This window comes from Micromys minutus, assembly GCF_963924665.1.
Source record: "Micromys minutus genome assembly, chromosome: 11".
Classification (NCBI taxonomy): domain Eukaryota; kingdom Metazoa; phylum Chordata; class Mammalia; order Rodentia; family Muridae; genus Micromys; species Micromys minutus.
The window spans coordinates 51,877,408-51,903,378 of NC_137980.1; the positions used below are offsets into that span (position 1 = coordinate 51,877,408).

The window sequence follows — 25,971 nt, forward strand, 5'->3', positions numbered from 1 at the left end:
TTTTCGTTTTTTGTTGTTGTTCATTTTTGGTTTTGTTATTGATTTTTTGGTTTTGAAACAAGATTTTTTTTGTGTAACAGCCCTTGCTGTCTCGGAACTCATTTTGAAGACCAGACTGGTCTAGAATTCAGAGAGATCTGCTTGTCACTGACTCCTGACTGTTGGGATTAAAAGTGTGGGCCACCATGTCCAGTTTGAATCTTTCTTTTAATGCATACGTTATATATTATATGCTAAAATGCATTGCCTAAATGAATTGAGATCTTACTAATAAAGCCAGAGCAGCATTGGAAAGAGTAATGATCAAAACATCAGAGTCCACACCAAAAAGATTTTGGAAGAGCTTATAAACATGGAGATGTTGCTAGACTTTCAATTCCTTGACAATCAGCAAAAATCATTCTCCTTAATATTCATTGAGGTAAATTTCTTGAAAAGCATCTAAAGGAAATAATATCAATAGCTGTACCAAATGAGGTGTAGCCCCAGAGTAAAGCTACATATGTAGATTCAACAGGAAGCTCTTGGCTTTAACTCTATGGGAAGACATAGCTTCCAAGCAAGCCTGGGCTCAGTAATGTTATCCAGTGTGTCAGGCTGAAAAAACGCTTTACAGCTTAGACAAAGAAGCAATGTGTTGAGGAAATCCGACACCAGTAAGTAAGTATTTGGACCTTGAAAAGAAGGGCAGGGGCTGGAGGGATGGCTCAGTGGTTAAGAGCACTGACTACTCTTCTAGAGGTCTTGAGTTCAATTCCCAGCAACCACATGGTGGCTCTCAACCATTTGTAATGGGATCTGATGCCCTCTTCTGTTGTGTCTGAAAGACATAGACAGTGTACTCTCATACATAAGATAAATATGTCTTAAAAGAAGAGCACTTGTAATGTGTTGACATTTGTAGAAATAGGTTTTGTCTAAAACAATGTGGCATCATCAGTTTTATGGATAAATATGTATGGTACAAACCTGAATCTAAGCAGATAGTGCAGTAACAGACACTAAGTTTAGTGTCTTCAGTGTCTTGATTAGGTCATAATATTAGGTGGATCACAAATAGTAAGATGATTAGGATGTCTCTACTCATTTGTTTAAGCATGTGTTTTGGGGTTTGTATAGTTATGTGTAAAGGATTATAGAGAAATGGTTCTCCTTAACAGGTCATATTTCTAGCTTTCTTTAAAGGTATTTTGAATCTTCAGAGAGTTCAGTTAGTTTTTCAGCTCTGTTAGTTATAGTTTTTTCAGTTGCTTTGATCAACATATTCTTCTATGACATTCCAACAACCTTAAAATACATGTCAGTCTATGAGGCTTAAATTTTGGTCCTCCGTTGTTCAAGAACAATTTATTGGATTTATTTACTACAATAAAAGGGTAGTGTATCATTCACAATTTTCTCCCTTTTTTTTTTTTGAAGAGACTGTCTTCTGTTGTAAAAGTTAAATGAGCTTAATTCGCCTTTAAGGATTTCCCAGCCAGATAGTGGCATGCTCTTTTAGTCCTAGCATTTAGAATGAGGCAGAGCCAGAGGCAGGTGAATCTTTGAGTTCAAGGCTAGCCTTATCTACAGAGTGAGCATCCAGGGATACATAGAGAGACCTTGTCTCAAGGAAAAAATTTTTCTTTGTTCTCTCATAACCTCCTCATTGCTTACATCTTTCAAGTTCTTCATATTTTAAAAAAATGTATTTTTATCTTATGAGTTTGAGCATTTGCCTACATGTATGTATATGTGCAAGCTACTCATGGAAGCCAGAAGAGGGTATGAGATCCCCTGGAACTGGAGTTACAGATGGTTGTAAGCCACCATGTAGGTGCTGGGAACTGAACCCAAGTTCTATTAAGAGCAGTGCTTTTAATTGTTGAGCCGTTTCTCCTGCTCCTAGTCCATATTTTCAAGGAAATGTCATACTACTTAATACTTGGTCCTCTAATGCTTGGTTTTTGATAATACTTCCCTGTTTGCGAAATTGTGATTATTTGAATGATCAAAGGGCTAAGGTGATGATTGCCAGGTCTTTCTATTGTAAAGTTGCATTTTTTTTCTTTTGTAGTTTCTTAGAATTGTGTATCTGAAAGAAGATATCATGCTAATTAGCTTACCTGCCTCATTTACTTTTCATCTTAGTTGGCCATTTGTTCAGTATGATTTGATACTGTCTATTTGTATTCTTATGATGCACATAAAGTTGTATTCAGTATAACCAAATTGGTGGGTTATTATTGAGGAAAAACTTTAATGTCTGGAGATACCTAAAAGCAAAGCTGGGGTGAAGAGGTTACACACAAGCACATGATAATACAATGGGAGATATTTCTTTCAAAGGATTTTGTGATAGTTTATGTATGTCTTTTTTTTTTTTTTCCTCTCTTACAACTTTATTTTTTAAAAAAAGAGAGATACATGTACAGATTTTAAAGGACATTTTGGCATAACACTATATGAATATATTTTTGTCAGTACTTAATTCTTTTAGAGGTTTGATAGTATGCATTGAAATCTTACTAGTTACCATAAGCATAAAGTACATGTAGAACAGAACGTAATATGGAAACAGTCAGAGTTTTCTTGATGTGTATAGATTAAACATAAAGATTTTTGAATACCAAAAATTGCCACAAGGCTATATTCTTAGCTCTTGGATTATTAATGATTTAAGGTCCAGGTGTACCACACTCTGAGAGGGTGCTATACATTTATTTTTTTTCCTAAGAAAGACTGGGGCTTTCACTTTTTGGCCTTTGTTTTTCTTGAACTTCATATGGCCTGTGAGTTGTTTCTGGAGTATTCAGAGCTTTCTGGGGCTAGTATCCAATTATCAGTGACTACATATTATGTCTGTTCTTTTGTGACTGGGTTACCTCACTCAGGATGATATTCTCTAGATGCATCCATTTTCCTAGGAATTTCATAAAGTCATTGTTTCTAATAGCTGAGTAGTACTCCATTGTGTAAATGTACCACAATTTCTGTATCCATTCATCTACTGAAGGGCATCTGGGTTCTTTCTAGCTTCTGGCTATTATAAATAGGGCTGCTATGAACATTGTGGTGCATGTGTCTTTGTTATATGTTGGAGCTTCTCTGGGGTATATGCCCAGAAGTGGAATAACTGGGTCTTCAGGTAGTACTATGTCCAATTTTCTGAGGACCCGCCAGACTGATTTCCAGAGTGGTTATACCAGTTTACAACCCCACCAACAGTAGAGGAGTGTTCCTCTTTCTCAGCATCCTCGCCAGCATCTGCTGTCATCTGAGTTTTTGATCTTAGCCATTCTGACTGGTGTGAGGTGGAATCTCAGAGTTGTTTTGATTTGCATTTTCCTGATGACTAGGGATGTCTAGCACTTCCTTAGATGCTTCTCAGCCATTCAATATTCCTCAATTGAGAACTTTTTGTTTAGCTCTGTATCCCATTTTTTCATAGGATTGTTTGGTTCTCTGGCATCTAACTTCTTGAGTTCTTTGTATATATTTAATATTAGATCTCTATCAGATGTGAGGTTGATAAAGATCTTTTCCCAATCTGTTGGTTGCTGTTTTGTTTTCTTGACAGTGTCCTTAGCCTTACAGAAACTTTGCAATCTCATTAAGTCCCATTTCTCGATCCTTGGTCTTAGAGCACAAGCCATTGGTGTTCTGTTCAGGAAATTTCCCCCTGTGCCTATGTGTTCTAAGGTTTTCCCTACTTTCTCTTCTAATAGTTTCAGTGTACCTGGTTTAATGTGGAGATCTTTGATCCACTTGCACTTGAGCTTTGTACAAGGAGATAAGAAAGGGTCTATTTTCATTCTTCTGCATGCTGAGTGCCAGCTGAGCCAACATCATTTGTTGAAGAGGCTATCCTTTCTCCATTGAATGTTTACAGCTCCTTTGTCAAAGATCAAGTGACCATATGTGTGAGGGTTCATTGTCTTTTTTAAAGGAATCTATCTGTATGTCTATCTATCTGCAGAAACCAGAAGAGGGCACTAGATCCCTGGAGCTGGAGTTATAGGAGGCTGTGAGTTGCCTGACATGGGTATTGGGAACTGGACTCCAGTCTGCTGGAAAAATAGCAAGAACCCAGCAACCTAGCTATTTCCCCAACCCTATATCTGCTTTAACACACACACATGTATACATGCACATATTGAAAGTTAAGAACATTCATATGTAAAGTACAAGCAAAAAATAATAATAATTTGAGGCAGGGTCCCATGTAACCCAGGCTTACCTCAGGCATGACCTGGAATGATCTCGGATATTGGGTCCTCCCAAGTGCGGGATTATAGTTGTGAGCTACTCAGTACATCTGGCCCATGTGCTGAGGATCAACTCAGAACCTCATGCATGTGATTTAGGTACTCTACCAACTGAGCTATAATACCCTTTAGGGTGTTATAGCCCCTACAAGTAAATTTTTAATTCATAAAAGGTCTTTATGTACCTTCCTAAAAGCACCTAGAATTTGTTTTTATTCTTTAGTCTGAGAAGGTTTTTCTTTTGTTTGTTTGTTTTGGTTGCTGTCCTGGTTAGGGTTTTACTGCTGTGAACACACACCATGACCAGTGCAAATCTTATAAATGACAAATTTTTAATTGGAGCTGGCTTCAGAGGTTCAGAGGTTCAGTCCAATGTCAGCAAGGCAGGAGCATGGCAGCATCCAGGCAGGCATGGAGCAGGAGGAGCTGAGAGTTCATCTTCACCTGAAGGCTGATACACTGGCTCCCAGATAGCTACAGTGAGAAACTTATAACCCATACCCACAGTGACACACCTCCAACAGATCCACACCTTCTAATCCCTAGGCCAAGAGTATAAACAAACCATCATAGCTGCCTTTTATGTAACAATGCTTTATCAGTTTTTAGTAATTATTTTATCATGCTTATCGGTTTTTCTTCTTTTCTTTAACAAATTATACATAAAGGATATTTCTTTAAATTCCCACAGCAGCAAAGCACCTGTTGTATAGCCATGAAAGCCAGCACCACCTTTTCTCCAGTTCTCAGCTCCAAATGTATCATATGAGTTGAATTGCATAATGTGATTCTTCTTTGTTTTCTCTGTACTCTCAATATATATGTTGACATATTTTCTCTTAGGAAGTTATTTTATGCATTGTTCTACAACTTTTTTTTCTTTTTAAGAGAAAGTCTTGCAAGCCTCCTCCTTTGCTCTCCTTCAGAGGTGTGGGTTGCATATTGGCACCACCTCACCTAGCTGTGACTCCACCCCCCTTTTAGGATATCATACATTTCTAAATCCTAAAATAATATCTAATTAACTTTTATTAATGGCATATTCTATATATGTGGTACTCAATGAATTTTTTCTGGTTCTTTCTCTTTATAAACAATTCTACATATTGTTTATGTATATCTCTCTGTATAGTTTTGGCTGTTCTTAAACTCACTCTGTAGACTAGGCTGACCTTGAACTCAGAGATCCATTTACCTTTACCTCCTGAGTGCTGGGATTAAAGGCATCTGCCACCACTGCTCAGTGTTTATATATGGTTTTAAAAGTTGAGTTTTTCCTTCTGTAAATCCCCAAATGTATATGTGTATAGTTTTATTTTGAACTGTGAAATAGTTTTTTATAAAGGCTGGTTATCACAGTTCCCTATTCATTTACACTGGTAAAAAAAAAATAAATGTTTTGTTTATATTCTTTAAATGTCTTAAAATCTAAAAGGAACATGAGAAATCTGTTTAGCTATAGCTCTGCCCTCTCATTATTTAACTTTAAGGAGTCTGGCTTTTATGAATTGTGTTCTGCTCCAACTCATGCAATTTGATGAGAAGAGGCCACAGTGAGAAGAAAAGGCGCAAGCACACACACACACACACACACACACACACACACACACACACACACACTCACCCCCCCACACACCCCACACACCCCACATACTCCTGCATGCCTAGCTTTCTCCATTACACAGTGTGTGCTAGTGTAACTGTGTAGCCAAAATCAGATGAGGTGGGACACAGTTGTAGCTCTAGCACCTAGAAGGCTGAGGTAGAAGATTAAGAGTTTTAGGCTAACTTGGACTACACAGCTAGATTCTGTCTAAATAAACAATAAATAAAGCTGTATTTTCTGAATTTGTTCACCAGCTGATGTTACTATTTGAGGGATGAATACTAAGGTTGGGAAATGTTTGCATGGGCTGTAGGCTTTATCTCATTTCCATGTTTGGCTGGTAAAGTAGCTGTAATAGGCAATGGTTGTAGACTTAGGACATCTGTGTTTTTATGTGTTTGTTTCTTTGTTAGTTTTTGCAGTTGTCATAAAATAATTTTCTAGAGTATAGAGTAAGTACTAAATTAAAATGTATGATGTTATTAACATGTTTATGGTTTTAAAGCCAAAGAACAGTGATACAGAGTGTGTGGGCAAGCTGGGACAAATCAGCTAACCGGTGAGCTGATCTATAATGAAAACCTTTTAGGGATTCTATTCTGGACAAATACATACTGCCTTTCTTTTGTTCCTTCTTCCTCTCCCCTTCTCTCTCTTTCCTTTCTCTGTACCCCTCCTCTTTTTCTCTCTTTTGAGACAGAGTTTCTATGTAGTTTACAGGCTAGCCTGTATGGTCACATTGTATGGTCCAGGCTATCCTCAGCTTGTCTGTGTTTTAAGTGTGTTAATTGGAGTATAACATTAAGAAAAGTGTACAAACCATGAAGATCATGACATATAAAATGAGTTTACGTGTACAAGTGTTCTACAGCTGTTTCAAAAATACCTTGAGCATTCTTGCTAATAATAATAAAGTTTATTTGCTAAAAACTACTGTACTAAGAGACTATACCTTTTCTTTTACATCTCTTTCTAGAATAAATTAAATAATGATAAATGAAATTGGCCAGTTATCAACATTTACTTAGACTATTTGTTGGGTTTATTTAGTCTTTTCATCTGATGTTTCTCTCCTTCCTCTTTTCTTTTCCCCTTTTGTCTAGGTCCTGGGAGGAATGGAGAGGGGTCCTATTGACCACCTTCTCTGAGAGTGGTCAGAGAATTCTTAACAGGTCTGTCAATTATGTAGAATGAAAATAAAAGTTTTTTTTTAAAGACTTAGTTTCAAAGTTTCAACTAAAAGAATTAAATTAGAAATAAACTATTTTAAAATCTGTACTGGGAATTGAACCTAGAGCCTCATATGTATTAGGCAAACACTAAACTAGGAACTATACCTGAGACTATAAATACCCTTTAAATTTTTAAACATTTATGATATGTATGTATGTATGTATGTATGTATGTATGCGGATGTGAGAGTGCCATGGGTGTGTATAGAGGTTAGAGAGGGAGTTGGTACTTTCCTTCCACCATCTGAGGTTCAGGGGGATTGAACTCATGTCAGCAGTTTTGGCAGCAAGAGCCTTTACCCACAGTGTCATCTCACTGACCAAACCTTTCTTTTAAAAAGAAGTTATTTTGAGCTCAGTATAAACAAGATTTCACTTTGGCAAGCTGCAGTTGGCATGTTGGTTAACTAATGATCTGTTTGATGGAAGAGCATTTGGCCATGCTGGGGTCAGCCTGTAATTCCACCAATTGACTGAGGCAGGAGGATCATGAGCCTGAGTGCTGGGATTGAAGATATGTGCCACCGTGCCCGCCCAGCTGTTTGTATTTGATCAGTCTTACAGGGCTTTAGATTTTGAGTCATTAGAAAAACTATTTTTTCTGTGCTTCTATAATATTAAAACGTAGAGTTTCACTTATTATATGTGAAGTTTTTGGTCTGTTTGGAGTTACCTTATTATATAGCGAGACAAATGAATCAATTTTAATTATCTTCTAGATAGCTACCTTGTTCTAATATCATAGAAAAAAATAAATCATTTTTCTTCACCTTTATGAGATACTAAAATTTCAAAATTCTGTTAATCTTCCATCCACTTAAAAAAGTTTTAACTACTGAGAATATAGTGTGGGTCGGTGTTTGCTAACTTATATAAATTGCATGTGTATGTTGTTTACGTGTGCATGGAGGGCCTAACACGGAACCATATTCTCTTAGAGGACAGAGGACTTTGGCTGTCCTGCTCTCTCACTCCTTACCTTACTCACTTGAGAAAAGGCCTCTTACAACTGGAGCTAGCTAGCTTGGCCTCCTGTCTCCACCCCACAATGCTAGAGTTACAGCATATGGCCATGTCCAGCTTCCTGTATGAGTGCTAGGGATTTGGATTCCCAATCTCAGGCTTGCACAGCAGCCTCTCACCCACAGAGCCAATTCCTTAGCCCCTGATAACATGTTTTAATCAGATAGGGCTAGGTTATCATTAAATTATACATTAGGGAGAATTGACACATAGGAATCTTTGCCTATGCAAATGTCATTTTACCCATGTCTGCAAAATTTTTGTCCTTTATTAAGTATTTTAAAAAATTTCTGTATACCAATGTTTGCCTTCATGTGTGCATATATATATATATATGCATCATGTATGTGCCTGATGCCCTAAGTCAGAAGGCCTCAGCTCTCCTGGAACTAGACTTATGGATGGCTGCAAACCACCCTGTGAGTGCTTGGGACCTGTTTCTTCTACAGGAACAAGTACTTTTACCAATGAGCTCTTTTTCCAACTCCCTTCATAAGTATCTTAAGGTTTTCTTTCTATAACTTGACCTTTCTTTTTTGTCAGTTCTTAATGATTTTAAATTTTTTGTCACTATTAAAAACTGAGATCTTTCCCCACCTGTTGATGATTATGTGGGTAACAAATGCTATTTTTCTGTATGTTAATTTTACATTGTGCTGCTTTGCTAAATTTTCTCATCTGTGTTGTTTGACTTTCAAGAAAACAATGTAGTAATAATTTTTTAAATTAATCTCAGCAGTGGATTCGCTACTTGCCTCAATGGTTTACATTCCCAAATGAGACTCACAGACAGCCTTTATATTTTAATATACCTTACACAGCACAATCACTGGGCCACTGCCTAACCTCCATTGCTGATAGAATCTACCTCTGATAATTCCGAGTAGTAACTTACTAAGTTTTATGTTCTATCTTGGCTGCCCTGGACCCAGTTAAGCAGCCCTTTGGGCTGAACTCTCCCAGCTCCTTCACATGTGGCTATACCTCTCTGTTTTACACTCCTCTCAGGCATGTCCTACATCTCTCCTCCCTCCACACTCTCCAGGCTTGGTGGATCTCCCCTCTTCCTCTTCCTGCTCCTGGTCTCAAAACCAGGACTCCTCTCTATCCTCTTCAGCTATTAGCTGTTGGCATCTTTATTTACCACCAGAACCAACTGGGGGCAGATTTCCAGAAGCTACAAGCAGGCATTCTCATGCAAACATTTTTTGGGGGGGGTCATAATTAGCATTAGAGTACCCGCAACTATAATTCAGTCATGTTGTTTTTCTTTAATTTTATATTCTTTCTGATTTTTTTAACCTTTATTTCTCTTGTTTTATTTTAATGATTTTTTAAATACATTTGTGTTCGTGGGTATACCCCTAGACTCCTCCCACGAAGCAGACTGCTGATTTGTATTGCTGGTTTCTGTGAGTGTGATGTGCTTCATATATGCATGTACTCTGCTACTGAGTTACACGCTAGCCCCTCTGTCATGTTAAGAAAGCATTATATGGGACTGGAGAGGTGGCTCAGTGGTTAAGAGCACTGATTACTCTTCCGTAGGACTCTGGTTTGATTCCAGCATCCACGTGGCAGCTCGCAACTGTCTCAGGCACCTCACAAATGTCTGTAACTCTCGTTTTAGGGAATTTGATGCCTTATTATGGATTATACAGGTACTGCATACACATCCTGCACAAATATATATGCAGGCAAAACACTCCTGTGTGATATAAACAAACAAACAATAATGGTATTAAATACTTAGAAAAAAGAAAACATTGTATATTTTTTCAAGTTTAGAAAATTATCAAGAATAAATGATTAAGTCAGCCAGATGAGGTAGTCATATAATCCAGCAATGCTGGAGGCTAAGGCAGCAAGATCAAGACTTGAAGGCTAGCCTGAGTTACATATTGCTAGCCCAGCCCAGGGTGGCATGGTGGCACATACCTTTAATCCCAGTACTCAGGAAGCAGAGATAGGTGGATCTGTTCATGTGAGGCCAGGCTGTGGTATACATAATGAGTGAGACCCAGTCTCTAAATAATTAAACTGCTACCCTAATAGTGTCGCTCACTTCCAAATAAAATACGGTGTAAAACTCTAGATTTAATACCCAATATTGGAGATGGGTATGTTACATTAATGGAGATAATCACATAACATCTTTCCTTAGTTTTCTGATACTTTGAATACCAATAAAAAACTTCCTTTAAAATACTGCCGAGGTCTATTTAACATTTGATTTAGAATCTCATACATTGTATAAGAACACACAATATTAAAAAAAAAAAGATCTGTAGCTTTCTGCCTACAGATTGTGTTGGCTTTGAGTATTTATATTTACTTCATTAAGTGAATTGAGGGGCTGGAAAGATTGCTAATTCAGTAAAGGGGGCTGCTACCAAGTCTCATACCTGCATTTAGTCACTGGAACCCACATAAAAGTGGAAGGAAAAAAGTGACTGTGAAGTTGTCCTCTGAGTCCATGTGAGAGCTGTGTCATGGGAATGCCCACGTATAAACAAAATCTAAACACAGTTTTAAAGCATTGAAAGGTCTTTATGTATACACGTGTACTCTGGACAACTTCAGGCCATTAGACTTCTGTACTCTTTAAAGAAGTATCTTGTTTTTTACTAAGTTTGTATATGGTGCTTAGGGGTGAAGGTAGTCATGGCAGAGAAATGAGCTGTGAAGAGGTGAGAATGAAAAGTTGGTTCAGATTTACTTCATTAGCCTGGATCAAAGACTTCGGGGAGTCTGGTGCTAGGTGGTGTATTTCCAGCAAATTTAAAGAGTATAATTTGGAATAGCTTTCCTGTTGTAATACAGCCCTTGGTGTACATTGAAACTCAACTCGGGGTACATGCCATTTTTTTCTGAGAAGATGTGCAAGCTTGAGGACCTAAAGAAGAGTCTGGCCTGGTCTGTCATACAGACACCATAGAGGTCATTTGTGCTATAAGCCCCCTCTGATCCTAGTTGTGAGAGCTTGGAGGAGCCTCTGGCTATATAGATAATGTAGGGGTCATTCAGACTACTGAGTATCTCTGTCCTGGTTGTGGGAGCTTGGGGATCCCCTAGCTGTAAGGATCATTTAGATCACTAACTACCTTTGTTCCTGAGTTTATGTTGGAGCTTGCTATGGTCTGGCCCAACAAATAACACTGATCAGTAGCTTAATCACTTCCAACTCTAAGCTTTCTGGATGGAAAAACAGGTTTTGAGTCTTTCCGTTTGGAAAGACACTCCTGTGTGCTTAACACTCCTGGTCTCCCTGGAGATATTTGGATTCAAGGACCTTCCTGCTGTGCTCTCAACATAAGAATATCAAAACATTTATATTGTAGCTTGGCAGTAGCACATGCCTGTAATTGCAATAGGCCAAGGCAAGTGGATCTCTGAGTTCAAGGCCAGGCTGGTCTACAGAGTGAATTCCATGGCAGCCAAAGCTACACAGAGAAACCCTGTCTCAAAAACAAAACAAAAATGTATACTATGATGAACAAAATCTTGGCCAAAATAGACCCAGTCAGCAATCGTATTTTGTTTCTGTCTTGTGCTTCCCTGGCCTGTTATTTGTTGTCTTCCTTTCTTTTTTTTTCCCTAGGTGGGGAGTGGTAAAGGGTTGTTGTTGTTTTATAATATGTAGTTTTTGTATGTAGTCCTGGCTTTCCTAGAACTCAATCTATAGACTATGATGGCCTCAAAAGGCATATATCATCTCTGCCTGGCTTGTTTGCCTTCTTTCTTCGTTAACTAGTTAAATAACTTTAAAATATTCTTCCAATATAAAAGTATTGGAGCTGAGCATGACAGCACATGTCTGTAATTGCAGCATATAAGAAGTTGAGATAGGAGGATTGCAGAGAATTCAAGGCCAAATTGCATACAGAGTCACAACCTGCCTCATATTTTTAAAAATAATTTACCTGTTTGCTTTTGTTTTCTTGGAATTTCTGTATTATTTTATTTTATTAACTTGAAACAGTGTTTATGCAATGCAAGCCTCAGACTCTTTTTGTTCCTGACTGGCCTTGAACTATTGATCCTTTTGCCCTCAGTGCTTCCCTACTTTCCAAACCCCTGGGTCTGACCCTTTCTTAGTTTTTTGAGTAAGAGTCTTAAATCATAGCCCAGAATGACCTTTGATTTGTGCCCTTCTTGCCTCTGCTTCCTGGGGGCTGATTGCAGGCATACCCTGTCCTTTTTCTGTGTTTTCGTTCAGTTCTATTTTACTGATGTATTCATTTTGCTCCCTTTTTAGTTCATTATTAGTTCATTCTAATGACTTTTTGCCTAACTTTGAGTCAGCTATTTAAGTTTATTTACTTCCCCCTATACCTCACGTAGATATTTTATAACTATTCATTTTTTCCTCATTAATTTGCTTGTATTCTTGAGTTCCTATAGTTGTATTAATTTATAGTTTTCTAGAAAATTTGCATTTCTGCTTGATATTTTTTTTTAACCTCAATCCATAGGTTTTGCTGTTACCCTAAGATCGAAAGAATTGTTTGTTGGTTTTGAGTTAATCATTTTAGTGCGTTGTTACTAGAGTATTTGAGTACTCAATTGTTGTTTAAGATGTATTGAGATTTTTTTTCCTTGTGGTCTAACTTAAAAGTACCTTTTTCTTTAAGAAAGCAATTAAACAAGTTTTTTTAAACTTATTATCTATTAGCACATATCTATCTAAAGTATTAAGATTGTAAAAATCAATATTGAGCTCATAAGATAGTTTCTGAGGGTAGGAACACTTGGCCACCAAGCCTGAAGACCTAAATTCAGTCCCCAGGTAGAAGTGAAAAACTGATTCTCACAAGCTGTCTTCTCACCACTGCACACTGTGACACAAGCATGCGTGCACCATTAAATAGATGTTTCAGGGATTCTAATTGGCATGTGACAGTAACAGAATTACAACACCCACATTAAAGATGTTATAGTCTGATACTATCTTACTAAGATAAGTAATTTTTTTCTGAAGCATGCCAAAATGACAAATTTTCCATGTATAATTTGTGTGCTTGCCATATTCAACTAAAATTTAAATTAAAACTATAAAATATTATAAATAAAATAGGGAAAATTTTATACTTTTGGATTTAAAAAATAAATTTGAAATTATGTTAGAAGATGTGAGGTTTGTTTTTAATGTGAATAGAAAATATTTTGTGGGGCTGAGCAAATGCTCAGGTGTCAAGAGCTCTGGCTGCTCTTCCAGAGGACCTGGGTTGGTTCTCAGTACTGATATGGTGGCTCACAATCATCTCCATATCATATAATAACTCCAGTTCCAAGGGATTCGACACCCTCTTCTGGCCTCCATAGGCACCAAACACATATGTGATACACATATATACATATAAGCAAAACACCCATACACACTTGTAAAAAGAAAAATATTTGTCTCTAAATATCTATAGGCAGTTTCCTTGTTTAATTTGGCAGGGCTGGGAATAAAAGTCTAGAAAGTGCTAGAAAGCCAGAATTCCCAGTTCTGTGGTTCTTACATGAAGCTGGTTTGGGTTCCTGAGTTTTGCTTCTACATTCTACATGTGGGATAAGGCATGTTTTAAGATTTCTAGTGAAAACTGATTTCACAATCTCTATAGAGTTTACATACTAACTTTGTGTTGTTCTTGTTTGTAATTAAATTTCTTTATAATACTGTTTTCTCTCTCTCTCACTTTATTACTTTCTAAAAGAATTCTGGTTTGGCTGCTACTTTGACATATAAGCTCTAAAGATGCCACCTTGCTTGGACTTAGAGGATGATCTGGATAAGTGATAAAATTTAAAACATTTTGGTAAGTGAAACTTTGTTTAAGAGATTTTTTTTTTAGTCTAACTTTTTGGTGTTTCTTTTATTTTAAATGTAATTGTTTTATATGTACTATGTATATTTTTGCCTTCTTGTATGTCTGTACATCTTATTCATGAAGTTCCCAAGGAGGCCAGAAAAGGATGACAGATGCCCTGGAACTGAGGTTACAGACAGTTGAGAACCTCCCTGTAGGTTCTAGGAATTGAACCTGGGTTCAAGCCAGAGCCATCTCTCCTGATTTCTTTCCCAGTGTATTATCAGTATATAGAGAACCTAGCAACTTATTTTTATTTGCATGTGTGTGGAGTCCAGAGGAGGATATCGGATCCCCTACAGCTGGAGTTCTGGGCAAGGTTGTGAGCCACCTGACATGGGAACCGAACTTCATTCCTCTGAAAGAGCATTTAACTGCTGAGCCATCTTACTAGCACTGCTACTGACTTCTCTATGTTAATTTTGTAACGCTGATATTTTCTTGAAAGTATTTACTACCTAACTCTAAGAGTTATCTCATGAAGTTCTTAGTTTCTTTTAAATATATGATAATATCTGTAAGTAGGAGTGATTTTACTTGTTTCTATGCTTTTTATTTATTACAAGCACTATCTAGGAATGATATGATTAGCACATACTTTTATTTTATTTTATATTTTGCATACACCTTTAATTCCAGCATTCCAGAGGCAGGGGCAGGTGGTGGATCTCTATGAGTTTGAGACCAGCAAAGTCTACATAATGAGTTTCAGGACAGTAGAGCTACATAGAGAAACCCTATTTCAAAACAAGCAATCACACAACAAAGAATTCAAGCACTACAATCCATGTGACCAGAGGGTAAAGTGGGGCTGGAGAGTTGCTTAGGGGTTAAGAGTACTTGCTATTCTTGCAGAGAAGCCAAGTTCGTTTCCTAGCACCACTCAAAACCATTGGATCCTCTCTGTAAGAGCAGCATGTTCTCCTAACTGCTGAGCCATCTCTCTCCAGCCTCCATTTCCTATTTCTCTTGTATGTGCATATGTCACCAAGAGGTACAGAGGTCAGCAAACAACATACAAGAGGTGTCTGGTTCTCTCTCTCCTCCACATAATTTTTGGACATTAAACTTGATCATCAGGTTTGGCTACAAGTGCCTTTACGCTCTAACCCATCTCACTAGCCCTCATTGTATACTAGCCTTTTTTAGGTTATATCCTTTTGGTTCAATTTTGGTAACTCATATAGTGAGAAAAATATATATTCCTCCCAGTTTTAACAACTTACTGGAAGTTTTTAAAAACTTCTTAGTGATTCTCTTTGAGTTTCATTGCTTTAATATCTCCTTAGTCTATGTAAGCATTATATATTTAATGCATATTATGTATGTATACTTATCTTTTTTGAAGCCAAGCCTCTTATATCACAAACTGGCCTTAAACTCCATTTTAGCCAGATATGATCTTGGATTTCTGAGATTCTCCTTCTTCTGTCTTCCATGTGCTGGAATTATAAGTATGTATCACTGTGCCTGCTTTATGTGATGCTGAGAATCAAATCCAGGGCTTTGTGCATGTTAAGCAAGCTCTATAGCAACTGAGCTGCATCTTCAGCCTCCTCATTTTCTTAATTCATATCTATTTATTTTGGTTAATTTGGTTATCAAAGAACTCTTATTAATCTTTTATATTTTTGTTTTAATCCATTTTATTAACACCTATTTTAACATTTATTTTGTCTTTCCTTTTTTTTTTTAATGTCTAAACATTCATTTATTTACTGTTTGTATGAATGGGCTTGGTGTGTGTGTATGTATAAGTTAGAAGACAACTTGCAGTTTAATTCTCTCCTCCCACGACATGGATCTCAGAGATCAAATTCATCATCAAGCTTGGTAGCAGTCACAGTTTTTGCTAAGTCTTCTCACCAGCCCTCTTACGTTTTTGAGACAGTCTCAGGTTCACGGCTTAGAAGCTATGCATTTACAGCGTAACCATCTCACCAGTCTGTGGCATAGCTTTCCAGCTACTAATTTTGGTTTGGCTTATTCTTGTTTTACTAAGACCATGACATATATCATTAGGTTATTTATTTGTTTATTTTTTTTCTGTTTCTACTTTGAAATGGTTGCTAAAAACCTACAGGTTTTAGGCTGTTTCAAGACTTAGTCTTTCTCCTACTAAGCAGCAGCATTTTTAGCCTTAAAAATGTTTATTAGTTTTATTTCTTTACTTTTAATGTTATTAGAATTTTAAAAATGTAGCTGGGGAGGTAGTATAGTTATTTTACAAAGGATTTTCTGGGTGCTGTTGTTTGAGACAAGAACTTAATTCTGCAGCCCGGGGTGGGCTCAACTGTGAGCTCCTGTGCACTAACTCTCAGGTTTCTTCATCCTCCTAGGACACTTTGTTTATCTTTCCCAACATTCTGGGCTTAACAAAAAAGTAGCAAATGGTATTACAAAAGAAAATTTTATTTAGTAAATAAATTACATCTTTTATAGAAGTAGAGATGACATGCTAAATAAAATATGTTAAATATATAATAAATTATAATACTCTGCATCCTCTCTCTCTCTCTCTTTTTTTTTTTTTTTTTTTTTTTTTTTTTTGAAGGTTTTCTTGTTGTTCACTTTGCATATACTTCTGGAATAATACACCATGGTTTTGGATGACCTTCCAAACTTTGAAGACATCTATACTTCCTTGTGTTCATCAACAATGGGAGACTCAGAGGTGGAATTTGACTCTGGACTAGAAGATGATGACACAAAAAGTGATAGTATTTTGGAGGATTCCACAATTTTTGTAGCCTTTAAAGGAAATATAGATGATCAAGACTTCAAATGGAAACTGGATGCAATATTAAAGAATGTGCCCAACTTGTTACACATGGGTAATTGCTTTAATTTTCACTTGTTTCTTGTTGCTGTATGCTTTGACAGAGTTACCTGCATACAACCATGATGCTAGGATTACAGGTTTAGGCTACCATGCCTAATTCTAAAAGTTGCTAGTAAAGTATAGCTGTATTGTGATTAGATAATTTTCAACTATATCAACATTAAAACTAGTATAAAGACAGCTGATGTGTGTGCAGAACACAGATAAGTTTCCAGCAATCATCAGATTGGAAGAAACTTCAGTGTCTCTGTCCTGTGGAACCATGATCCAGAGTTTTTCAGTGTATGGAGACATGTCTCCACATGTCATAGAAAAGGAATAGGCTTAACACTTAGGGCTTGTTTTAATGCCTTCTCTGATCTCATTAGGTAGCTACAGGTTTCTACACAGCTCACTTAGCCTTTCTCTGGGCCACAGTTTCCTTACCTTTAAGAGCACTTTGACTAAATATAGTCTAAGCATTTTTAAAATTTGTGAGTATATTAATCCCATCACCCCTTGCAAGTGGTCTGTTTGGTTTTTAATTTACATTAGGACAAGTAAATTCTGTGTTAATATTTAGTATCTATCTAATGGCTTAAGAGCTGGAATGGGCTTAAGTGGCATACAGAAACGCTTTTTATAGATACCTGGATTTTTAGAAAGCATTTTCCTATAAAGCCAATTTATTAATATTGAGAGATATAATTTGGGCAGTGGCATTTATCTTTAATCCCCGTATTTGGGAGACACAGAGTGAATTCCAGAACAGCCAAGGTTATGCAGAGGAGTCCTGTCTCAAAAGAAAGAGAGATGTAATTGATAAAGGATATAAACTGTTTAGTTGATCTGAGCTATTAACAAAAGGGAAATTATTTTCTCTAGGGTTGTCAGATATCTTTTATTTCCTTTCTTGTCTGTAAAGTGTATTTACAAACAATATTACTACCTCATCTTACTTTGTAAATCTTTAATTGTAAAATACATATAACAGAGTTTGCCATCTTCATGGTTTTTTTATGACTCTGACACTTAAATACAATTAAAATATTATGCAACAATTACTAGTAGCTATTTTTAAAACTCTTATAAAATTAAGATCTATAACTCTTATATAATAACTTCCCATTCCATACATACTTAAACCCTTAATAAGCACCATTATGCATTTTAAGATTTTTTTTTTTAATTTAAAATATAGATTCATTTATGTGTATGGGTATTTTGCCTGCATGCATGTAAATGCACTACATGCATGCAGTGCCCATAGAGGCCAGAAGAGGGCATCGTATCTGCGGGAACTAGAGCTACAGCCAGTTGTGAATTGCCAGGTGTGTGCTTAGAATTGAACCTCAATTCTCTGAAGAGCAGCCTTTTCTCTAACTCTCCAGCCCCCTTTCTTTATTTTGACTACTATTACTTATCTCATATAAGCAAAATCGTGTATCTTTATGACTGTTTTATTTCATTTAGCATAATCTTCTCAGTGTTTGTTCATGCTGTAGCACATGATAGTATTTCCTTCCTGTTTCAGGCCAAATATTCCACAGAATTATATTTTACTTACTGTTTATCTGTTGCTGAGCACTTGGATTACTCCCATGTTTTAGCTGTTAGGAAAATTGCTGCTATAAATGTGGATATACTCTTTATATTCTTATTTCAAGAATTTAGACTATATACCTAGAAATAAAAGTGCTATATTATTTGTTCAGGTTCTGAACAGCATTGGACAAAGGACAAAGGCTGATGACCTCTGGACTTCTAATTCTCTCTTACTGTTTTGGGGGCCAGAAGCTGATTACTTTGGGCAGTTTCATAGAGAAAGAAAGTCAGGCATTCACACATGTATACACACACAGTTTGGCTGGGCCTAACCACCTGTTTCATCAATTTCACAAGTGCATATGTATACTTACACACATACACATATACCTACATATGTATGTATGCAGACATACACACACACACACACACACACTTGGTGGATGGAGCAGAGCCTAAAAGCCACACTTTATTTCTCCTTTCCATGTTTTTATACCTTCTTAGACAAAAGTTCTTTATAAAATTACCTCATAGATAAGATGTTACATAAAAGGGCAGTCACAGGAGAATGAAGGATGTCAGTAGTAAGTTCAGAGAAGTGCTCTGTTCTATGAGCGCACTGTAAGTTCAAAGCAACAGTTTCATGTGACCTTGCATCCTAGTGCACACCTGTGGCTTTATCCTTGGACCTGATCTACAGTGAATGTCTTTCCTTCATCACAAATCGGTCCCAAGCCTATTTCTTTTCTTAGTGTAATTTATGAAGACTTACCATGCAGCCTTTACTTACTATTTTATGAAGAGGGGGTATATTCTATTCTTGGTTTTAACACTAACACCATCTCCTTAAAACTTTCTTTATAAAATAATTTTAATTCTATAAAGTCATTAATTCATCTAAACAGCATTAATTCATAAAAGTTCCATCTTCATGTTGATCTGCAGGAAAGTTGCCCAGTAGAGTGGACTGATGCCCAAGAGTCATTAGGCTTTGTAATAATAGCAGGAAAGGCATATCAGCAGTGAGAAGCAATCATGGGCCAGTCTCTGGGGCTGTGCCTCCTAGACTGACTGACCTATCATAGCCATGCAGAATGGTGGACCATCTCCAAGAAACTCACTTGCTTGCCATAGCCTTTCCTAGATGGCTTCTGTCATTGTATAACCTTTTTAAAAACTCCTTACCAAAAAGTTCTTTTAGTAGTTGTACCATTTGTATATTTCCATCGTTAGTGCACAGGGTCCCCAATTTCCCCGTATCATTGTCAACATTTGCTATATTCTGTTCTTATAACAGCCATCCTAGTGATATGGTATACAGCCATTTGATAATTTTTTTTAATGCACAAAGTCATTAAGAAGTCCAGTGTTTCCGGAAGTAGTAATGCACACCTTTAATTCAGCACTTAGGTGGCTGAATCAGGTAGATCTCTGTGAGCTGAAGTCTAGTCTATAGAGTGAATTCCAGGACAGCCAGGGCTACACAGAGAAACACCGTCTGGGGGGGGGGGGGTTAGTGTTTCTTTTTTTTTTTTTTTCCTTTGCTGCCACATCCAAGAAATCACTGCCAAATCCAAGGTGGTAAAGGCTTGTTAGATATTTTCTTCTAAGAGGTTTAGGTCTACATTTAAGTGTTTGTACCATTTTCAATTAATTTTTGTATATGATATTAGGTGTAGCTTCATTCCTTTGCATGTGGACACACACTTACCCCAGAGTAAGTTAGCTTTTGTACATTCTTAAGAGTATGTCCAGAAGTTTATGTAGGTTTTAGAATTGCATAATGCCAAATGTTTTTCTGTCTTGAAGGAAGCTAACTTAACAGAATGTCTGTTTCTTCCCTTGGTTTGTTGACTTCAATGGACTCTGATTTTATTTCAAATAGGAACTTTTGTTTTGTTTTGTAGCTGCTCATTCTCAAATGCCCTCAAAACTGATAATGTTATTCTCTTTCCTTCATGACCAAGAATCCAGCAAGCTAAAGGTACAGAAAGTGGAGCCCTGGAACAGTGTGCGAGTCACGTTCAACATCCCCCGGGAAGCAGCAGAGCGGCTACGGGTCCTGGCTCAGAGCAACAACCAGCAGCTTCGGGATCTGGGGATTCTCTCCGTTCAGATTGAAGGTTCTTTACTTTGCCACGTGCCCGTCTGAATCAAAACACACTCACAGCAGTACCCCTCAATTTCTGAGGCTACCTGTCTATCTCTGCTCTTACGTTTGAGACTCTCAAGCACCTGTCTATCCTGTGTTTCATGTTGCAGTATAAATAAAATAAATAATTAGAATAAAATTGGATTGAGGGTATTGCTGGAGTCTGAACGTTCAATCCTTTGGCTCTTTTGGCCTTCAGTCCTAGACTTTGATCTTACTTATACCCTGCAATGAACTGATTTGTTTTTTAAAGAATGTTTAATTTTAATTACTTTCCTTTATTGAATAACTTTAGTATTTCCTTTGTTCATTTAGCAGATTAGGGAGTCCTCAACAGTTTTGTAACTGTTTATCACTGGAATGACCCTTAGAATGTAAAAATATGCTTATTCTAATATTTATATATAATATTCAGCCTAAAGCTCTTCTGTTGCTTGCTGCTTGTTTACAGAATATAGGCCAAATTCTCTACCATGATCTCAGGGCTTGCATAATCTGAAGTCTGCCTTGTCAGGTAGCCTTATGCTAGTTCATTTCCTCCCCAGCCCTCTGTTCTCCAGCCTCTTGAGTTTTCACTGGGTTCATCAATCACAGTTCTCCCTTTACCATAGATCTTTGCAGTTACTGCCTGGATATGGAATACTGCTCTTACCATTCCCATTCTTCAGGTTAATCTTTGCAGCCTTAAGTCTCTGGCTGAGTCTGTTGCTGTGCTCTAACAAAAATCCCTTTCTCTGAGATCATTTATCTCACACTTTACTGAGAGCAGTTAGCTGGTTGCTGTTTATTTCTCCATGTACTGTAAGCTCTAGTAGGAAAGGGACCATGTCTGGTTTTGTTTACTGTTGTATTTCTGAATTGTCTTGTCCATATTAGTCTCTTTAGTAGATATGTCAAATGAAAGCAAGGAAGGATATAATAGTATTACTTTACTTTAGCACTTGGTATATAATAATTAAAATATGCTCCTTGCTATTATGAACTCAAATGAGCCCATGATTTTAATAAGAAGGACAACTCTGTGATTGATGTGAATCAAATTTATAGTACATCAACTATGGGCAAGTACAGAAAATTTTCTTTTTAAAAATAATTTTTATATTTGTGTGTGTGTGTGTGTGTGTGTGTAGGTCAGAAGATAACCCATGAGAGCCACCATGTGGGTCCTGGGGATCAAATTCAAGTCATTAGACTTGGAAGCAAATGTCTTTACTCTCTGGGCCATCTCGCTGGCCCTACCTTGTGCTTTGAGACAGTCTTTCATTCAGACCTAGGACTTGCCAGTTGGGCCAACTTGCTGGCCATTGGACTTCAGTGGTCCTCCTTCCTCTGCCTTTTGTGTGAGGTACAGGTGTGCTTCACTGTGCCTTACCAGCCTCTTTAAAAAAGTGCTAGGAGTCAAATTCAGGTCCCAAACAGTCGCTTTACCAACTGACCTGTCTCCCTAGCCTCCTGGAATAGAGAGCTTCTAACAAGAAGTGACATTACGTGATGCCATTTCAAGAACTCTTCTGTTTGCAAAGCAGGGTGAGGTAGCTCATACCTATAATCCCAGCACTAAGGAGGCTGAAGCAGGAGGATTGCTACAAATTTAAAGCCAGCCTAGCCTACAGAGTAAGATCCTGTTTTTTAATAAGTAAATAAAGACACCTTCTACTAAAAAAACAGAAATACAACAACAACAAAACTTCTGCTCAAAATTTCTTACCAGGTTTAGTAAATTGTTAGCTTTTTCCCAATGGTAAAACCTTCAAACCCCATACTTTTTTTGGCTTTCACTCTTGGTTCCTAAAACCCGAGTCAGAGTATCTGATGGCCTCTGATGACACTCCTTTATTGGTAGGATCTTGTTCCCTATGACCAGGCAGTCAGTCCCTGATTAAACTTCACACAGACAGCTCCAGGACAGCACAGAGTACCTCCTTGTCAGCTTCCTGCTTTACCTTCAGACTGGGAACCAAGATCCTAAAATATGAAAGGAGTTGGGCATATTAATTTCCAACTCCCAAATGATAGGCTACCTATATTTTAACTGTCTATAAGGTGTGTCTTCTATGCAAGGTACTATAGTAGTCAAAATTGTAGATTAAGTTCAAGAAGCACTCTGAAACTTGTTTCAGCAGTGGTTCTTTGTTTTTTGGGTTTTTTTGTTTTTGTTTTGTTTTTTTGTTTGTTTGTTTGTTTGTTTGTTTTGTATTTTTTGGGACAGGGTTTCTCTGTGTCACTGTCCCAGCTGTCCTGGAATTTGCTCTGTAGGTCAGAATGGCCTTGAACTCACAGAAATCCACCAACTTCTGCCTCCCAACTTGCCTGGCTCAGCAACTGTTTTCCATTTAGGCTAAGTAAGATTTAAATGTCCATGGCTAGCGAGATGGCTCAGCTGTTAAGAGCACTGACTGCTCTTTCAGAGCTCCTGAGTTCAATTCCCAGCAATCACATGGTGGCTCACAACCATCTGTAATGGGATGTGATGCCTTTTCTGGTGTGTCTGAAGACAGCTACAGTGTGCTCATAATACATAAAGTAAATAAATCATAAAAAATGTTAAGTTTCCTTAGAAACTGTTTAATGAAAGAATTCCAGTGATTCTACCTACTAGCGAAACTCAGATGAGCCATCTTGAGGTGGCTCAAAGTTAAGAATATTTGCTACTCTTGCAGAAGACCTGGGTTTGGTTTCCAGCATCCACATAGTGACTCACAACTATCATAATTCCAACACTCTTTCTGACTTCTTTGGGTTCTGTATGCATGTGGTACACATATATACTTGGAGGCAAAAGTCTCACATAAAATTCATCTTAAAAACAAATATAGGAGATTAAATGCGTTGGTACAGCACATGCTTATCATGTACAAGGATTCAGTCCCCAGCATAGCCCATTAAAAACATATGTAAATGTTCTTATCTTTTGTCACAGAGGTGGTTTGGAGAGACTTCTCTGCTTCCCATTACGTGACATCTCCACCAGAAGGCTGTAGGGATCTCTTTGTTCTTTGTGGCTTTTTTTTTGTTGTTGTTGTTGTTGTTTTTTTGTTTTGTTTTTTTTAGATAGGGTTTTGTGTTGCCATTAGCCTTCAATGCCTTGTGCTGCTGAGCACAATCTTAAACTAATAATCTTCCCTCCACCTCTGAGGTGCTTGGATAACAAACATGTTCTAACACACTAGGTTTATGCAATATTAGGGTAGAACCCAGTGCTTTGTGCATGCTAAGCAAGGACTCTGCCACCTGACTTACACTCACAATACCTGGAAACCTTTTTATAGTGCAGTTATTAAAAGAAAATGGTAATTTCCTCACAAGTACTCCAGGGTCTCTGCACCCAAGTATTGCAGTGTCCATACTACCCTGCCTTCTTTCCACATTAAACTTCATACCTCTTATCTTCTAATTATAAACTCCCAGAAGGGAATCAAGAATTTTGAGTTTCTGAGTTTCTTCCTGTTCTCTCCCTTGTTTCCATCCTGCCCCTGCCCACACACAATTTGTGGGCTGATTTTGAAAAATAACTGTTGAGACTTTGAAGCCCTCTGACACTAAACTCCATTAATGACTGAGAACTGACTGTGGTCATCTTGTGCTTGCTGAGCTGGAACAAGCTGCATAGGCCGGGTTTCGGTTTGCTGTGATTCCAGCATTCTGGAGAGCAAGGCTGGAAAGTCGGGAGTTCAGAGCTAGATTGAACTATATATACAATAAGGGGTTAGGTTGGGGTTATAATGCTGAGCTATCCCTTTTTGTAGTGGTAACTTAGTATAATTCTTCAAAACCAGAAAAAATACTTGTTATGTAACTGTCTTTAAACTAAACCTACATTTTACTCTGGCTATTTCCATTTTCAGGGGAAGGTGCTATCAACCTGGCTTTGGGTCAGAACCGAAGCCAAGATGTGAGAATGAATGGACCCGTTGCATCCGGAAATTCCGTTAGGATGGAGGCAGGATTTCCCATGGCAAGTGGTCCAGGTGAGACCTCCTACTCATTTTGTGTGACATTTTACCAGTTTCGTTTTGGGAGCTTGGTTTCTTAAGATATTGAGTCTTGCTATATAGATGAGGTATACAGCATGCTCACTTTTATTTACTCAGAAAAATGAATTATTCTCAGAAAGGTAACAGTAAAAAAGCATAAGGCTATGGTCTTTATAGTCTTTGGCTAAAAAGTCTGATGAGCACTAAGCCATAGAGTAAACATTTGTTAAGTACCTAGTATGTGATAAGACCTATGCTAAGTGTTGGAAATAGAAATAAGTAAAACAGTTTCCATCTTTAAAATGTTTATTATAACTTGTAGAGAATGTAGCTTTCCACCTTGTTCTCTCTCTGTGCCTGAGGGTCTGTAAACAGAGTTCTTGTGTCCTCTGTGGGATTTTCGTGTTATGTAATAATTTGTTTTTATGCATTTAGAACTTGAGGGAGTTGGCTGGAAGTAGTGGGCATGCCTGTGCTCTCTCATCACTCAAGAGGCTAAGGCAGAATGATCACATGCTCAAAGTGGGAGGGAAGAGTTCAAAAGAGGTACAGGTGGGTTACTTCCTTTTCTAATAATCTCAGAATTTCTCCTTCAGAGATTAAACTCAGTACTCTCTGATTATAAGACATTAGAATTGAGTTGGCTCTTCCTTTTAAAGCTAGGAAGTTCTGGGATTCCTAGAAAGGAAGGTCAAGTAGAAGAGGACTTGCATTCCAGATGTGTCCTCACTCTCAGGTCCTTGGTTTGTTGATGGTTTCTTATTTTTTAACTGAACTAGTAGTTTGAAAGTTTAGAAGCTTATGGAGTTTTATTCAAATAAAACAGAAAGGCACAGCTGCTGTGGAGTAGGAGCATAAAACTATACATAGTCACTCACTCCATCTCTGACAGCCATAGTACTGTTTGAAAAAACACAGCAAAGGGGACTAGAAGGATAATTTGGTGGTTGAGAGCACTTGTTGTTTTTGTAGAGGTGCTGGGTTTGGTTCCCAGTAACCACATGGTAGCTCACAATAATCTAACTTCAGTTTCAGGAAATCTGGTGCCCTCTTCTGATCTCCACAGGCACCAGGCATATTCATACATATAAAATACTTTTTTTTTAAATACAGAAAGGTAGAGGAAGTTCATTAATAAACTGCTGTTTTGAACTGTAAGCAAGAACTTGACACAAGCATAGTGGTACATGCAAAATACCAAAAACAAAAACCAAAGAATTTTGGCATAGAGTTAAAGTTAGATTTTTATACTGCCAATCATTTTCTGTTTACCTCAAGCATTTACTATATTTCAGGCAAATATAGTATATATTTTTATTTCCCTGAAATATAATAAACGTATTGCATCTTTTAAGATGAGATAAGGCCTACAGCCTTTGGAGCTTATGCTTGATAGTATATGAGCTCTCCTATAAAGCAAACATTTCTTAATTTTTCTCACATATGCACTGGCAAGATGTCTTCTGTGGAACTACATCTGTATTCACAGCTCTCAAGATCCTTTTTCTGAATCTGT

At 37.4% G+C, this 25,971-nt stretch overlaps 1 protein-coding gene across 3 annotated transcripts in view; it reads left to right on the plus strand.

The window, feature by feature from the left end:
* The window catches only part of NCOA6 (nuclear receptor coactivator 6), a 78,875-nt gene that overhangs the window by 12,067 nt on the left and 40,837 nt on the right, over positions 1-25,971 (plus strand). For 2 of the 3 annotated variants that reach the window (XM_080924899.1, XM_080924901.1), the window contains exons 2-6: positions 6,957-7,025; positions 13,811-13,912; positions 16,518-16,797; positions 20,297-20,452; positions 24,327-24,449. In XM_080924899.1, the coding sequence (XP_080781025.1) occupies positions 16,563-16,797; positions 20,297-20,452; positions 24,327-24,449 (514 nt within the window). In that variant the 5' untranslated portion in view covers positions 6,957-7,025; positions 13,811-13,912; positions 16,518-16,562. The remainder of the gene's footprint in view (positions 1-6,956; positions 7,026-13,810; positions 13,913-16,517; positions 16,798-20,296; positions 20,453-24,326; positions 24,450-25,971) is intronic. The other variant, XM_080924900.1, reaches the window with a different exon arrangement.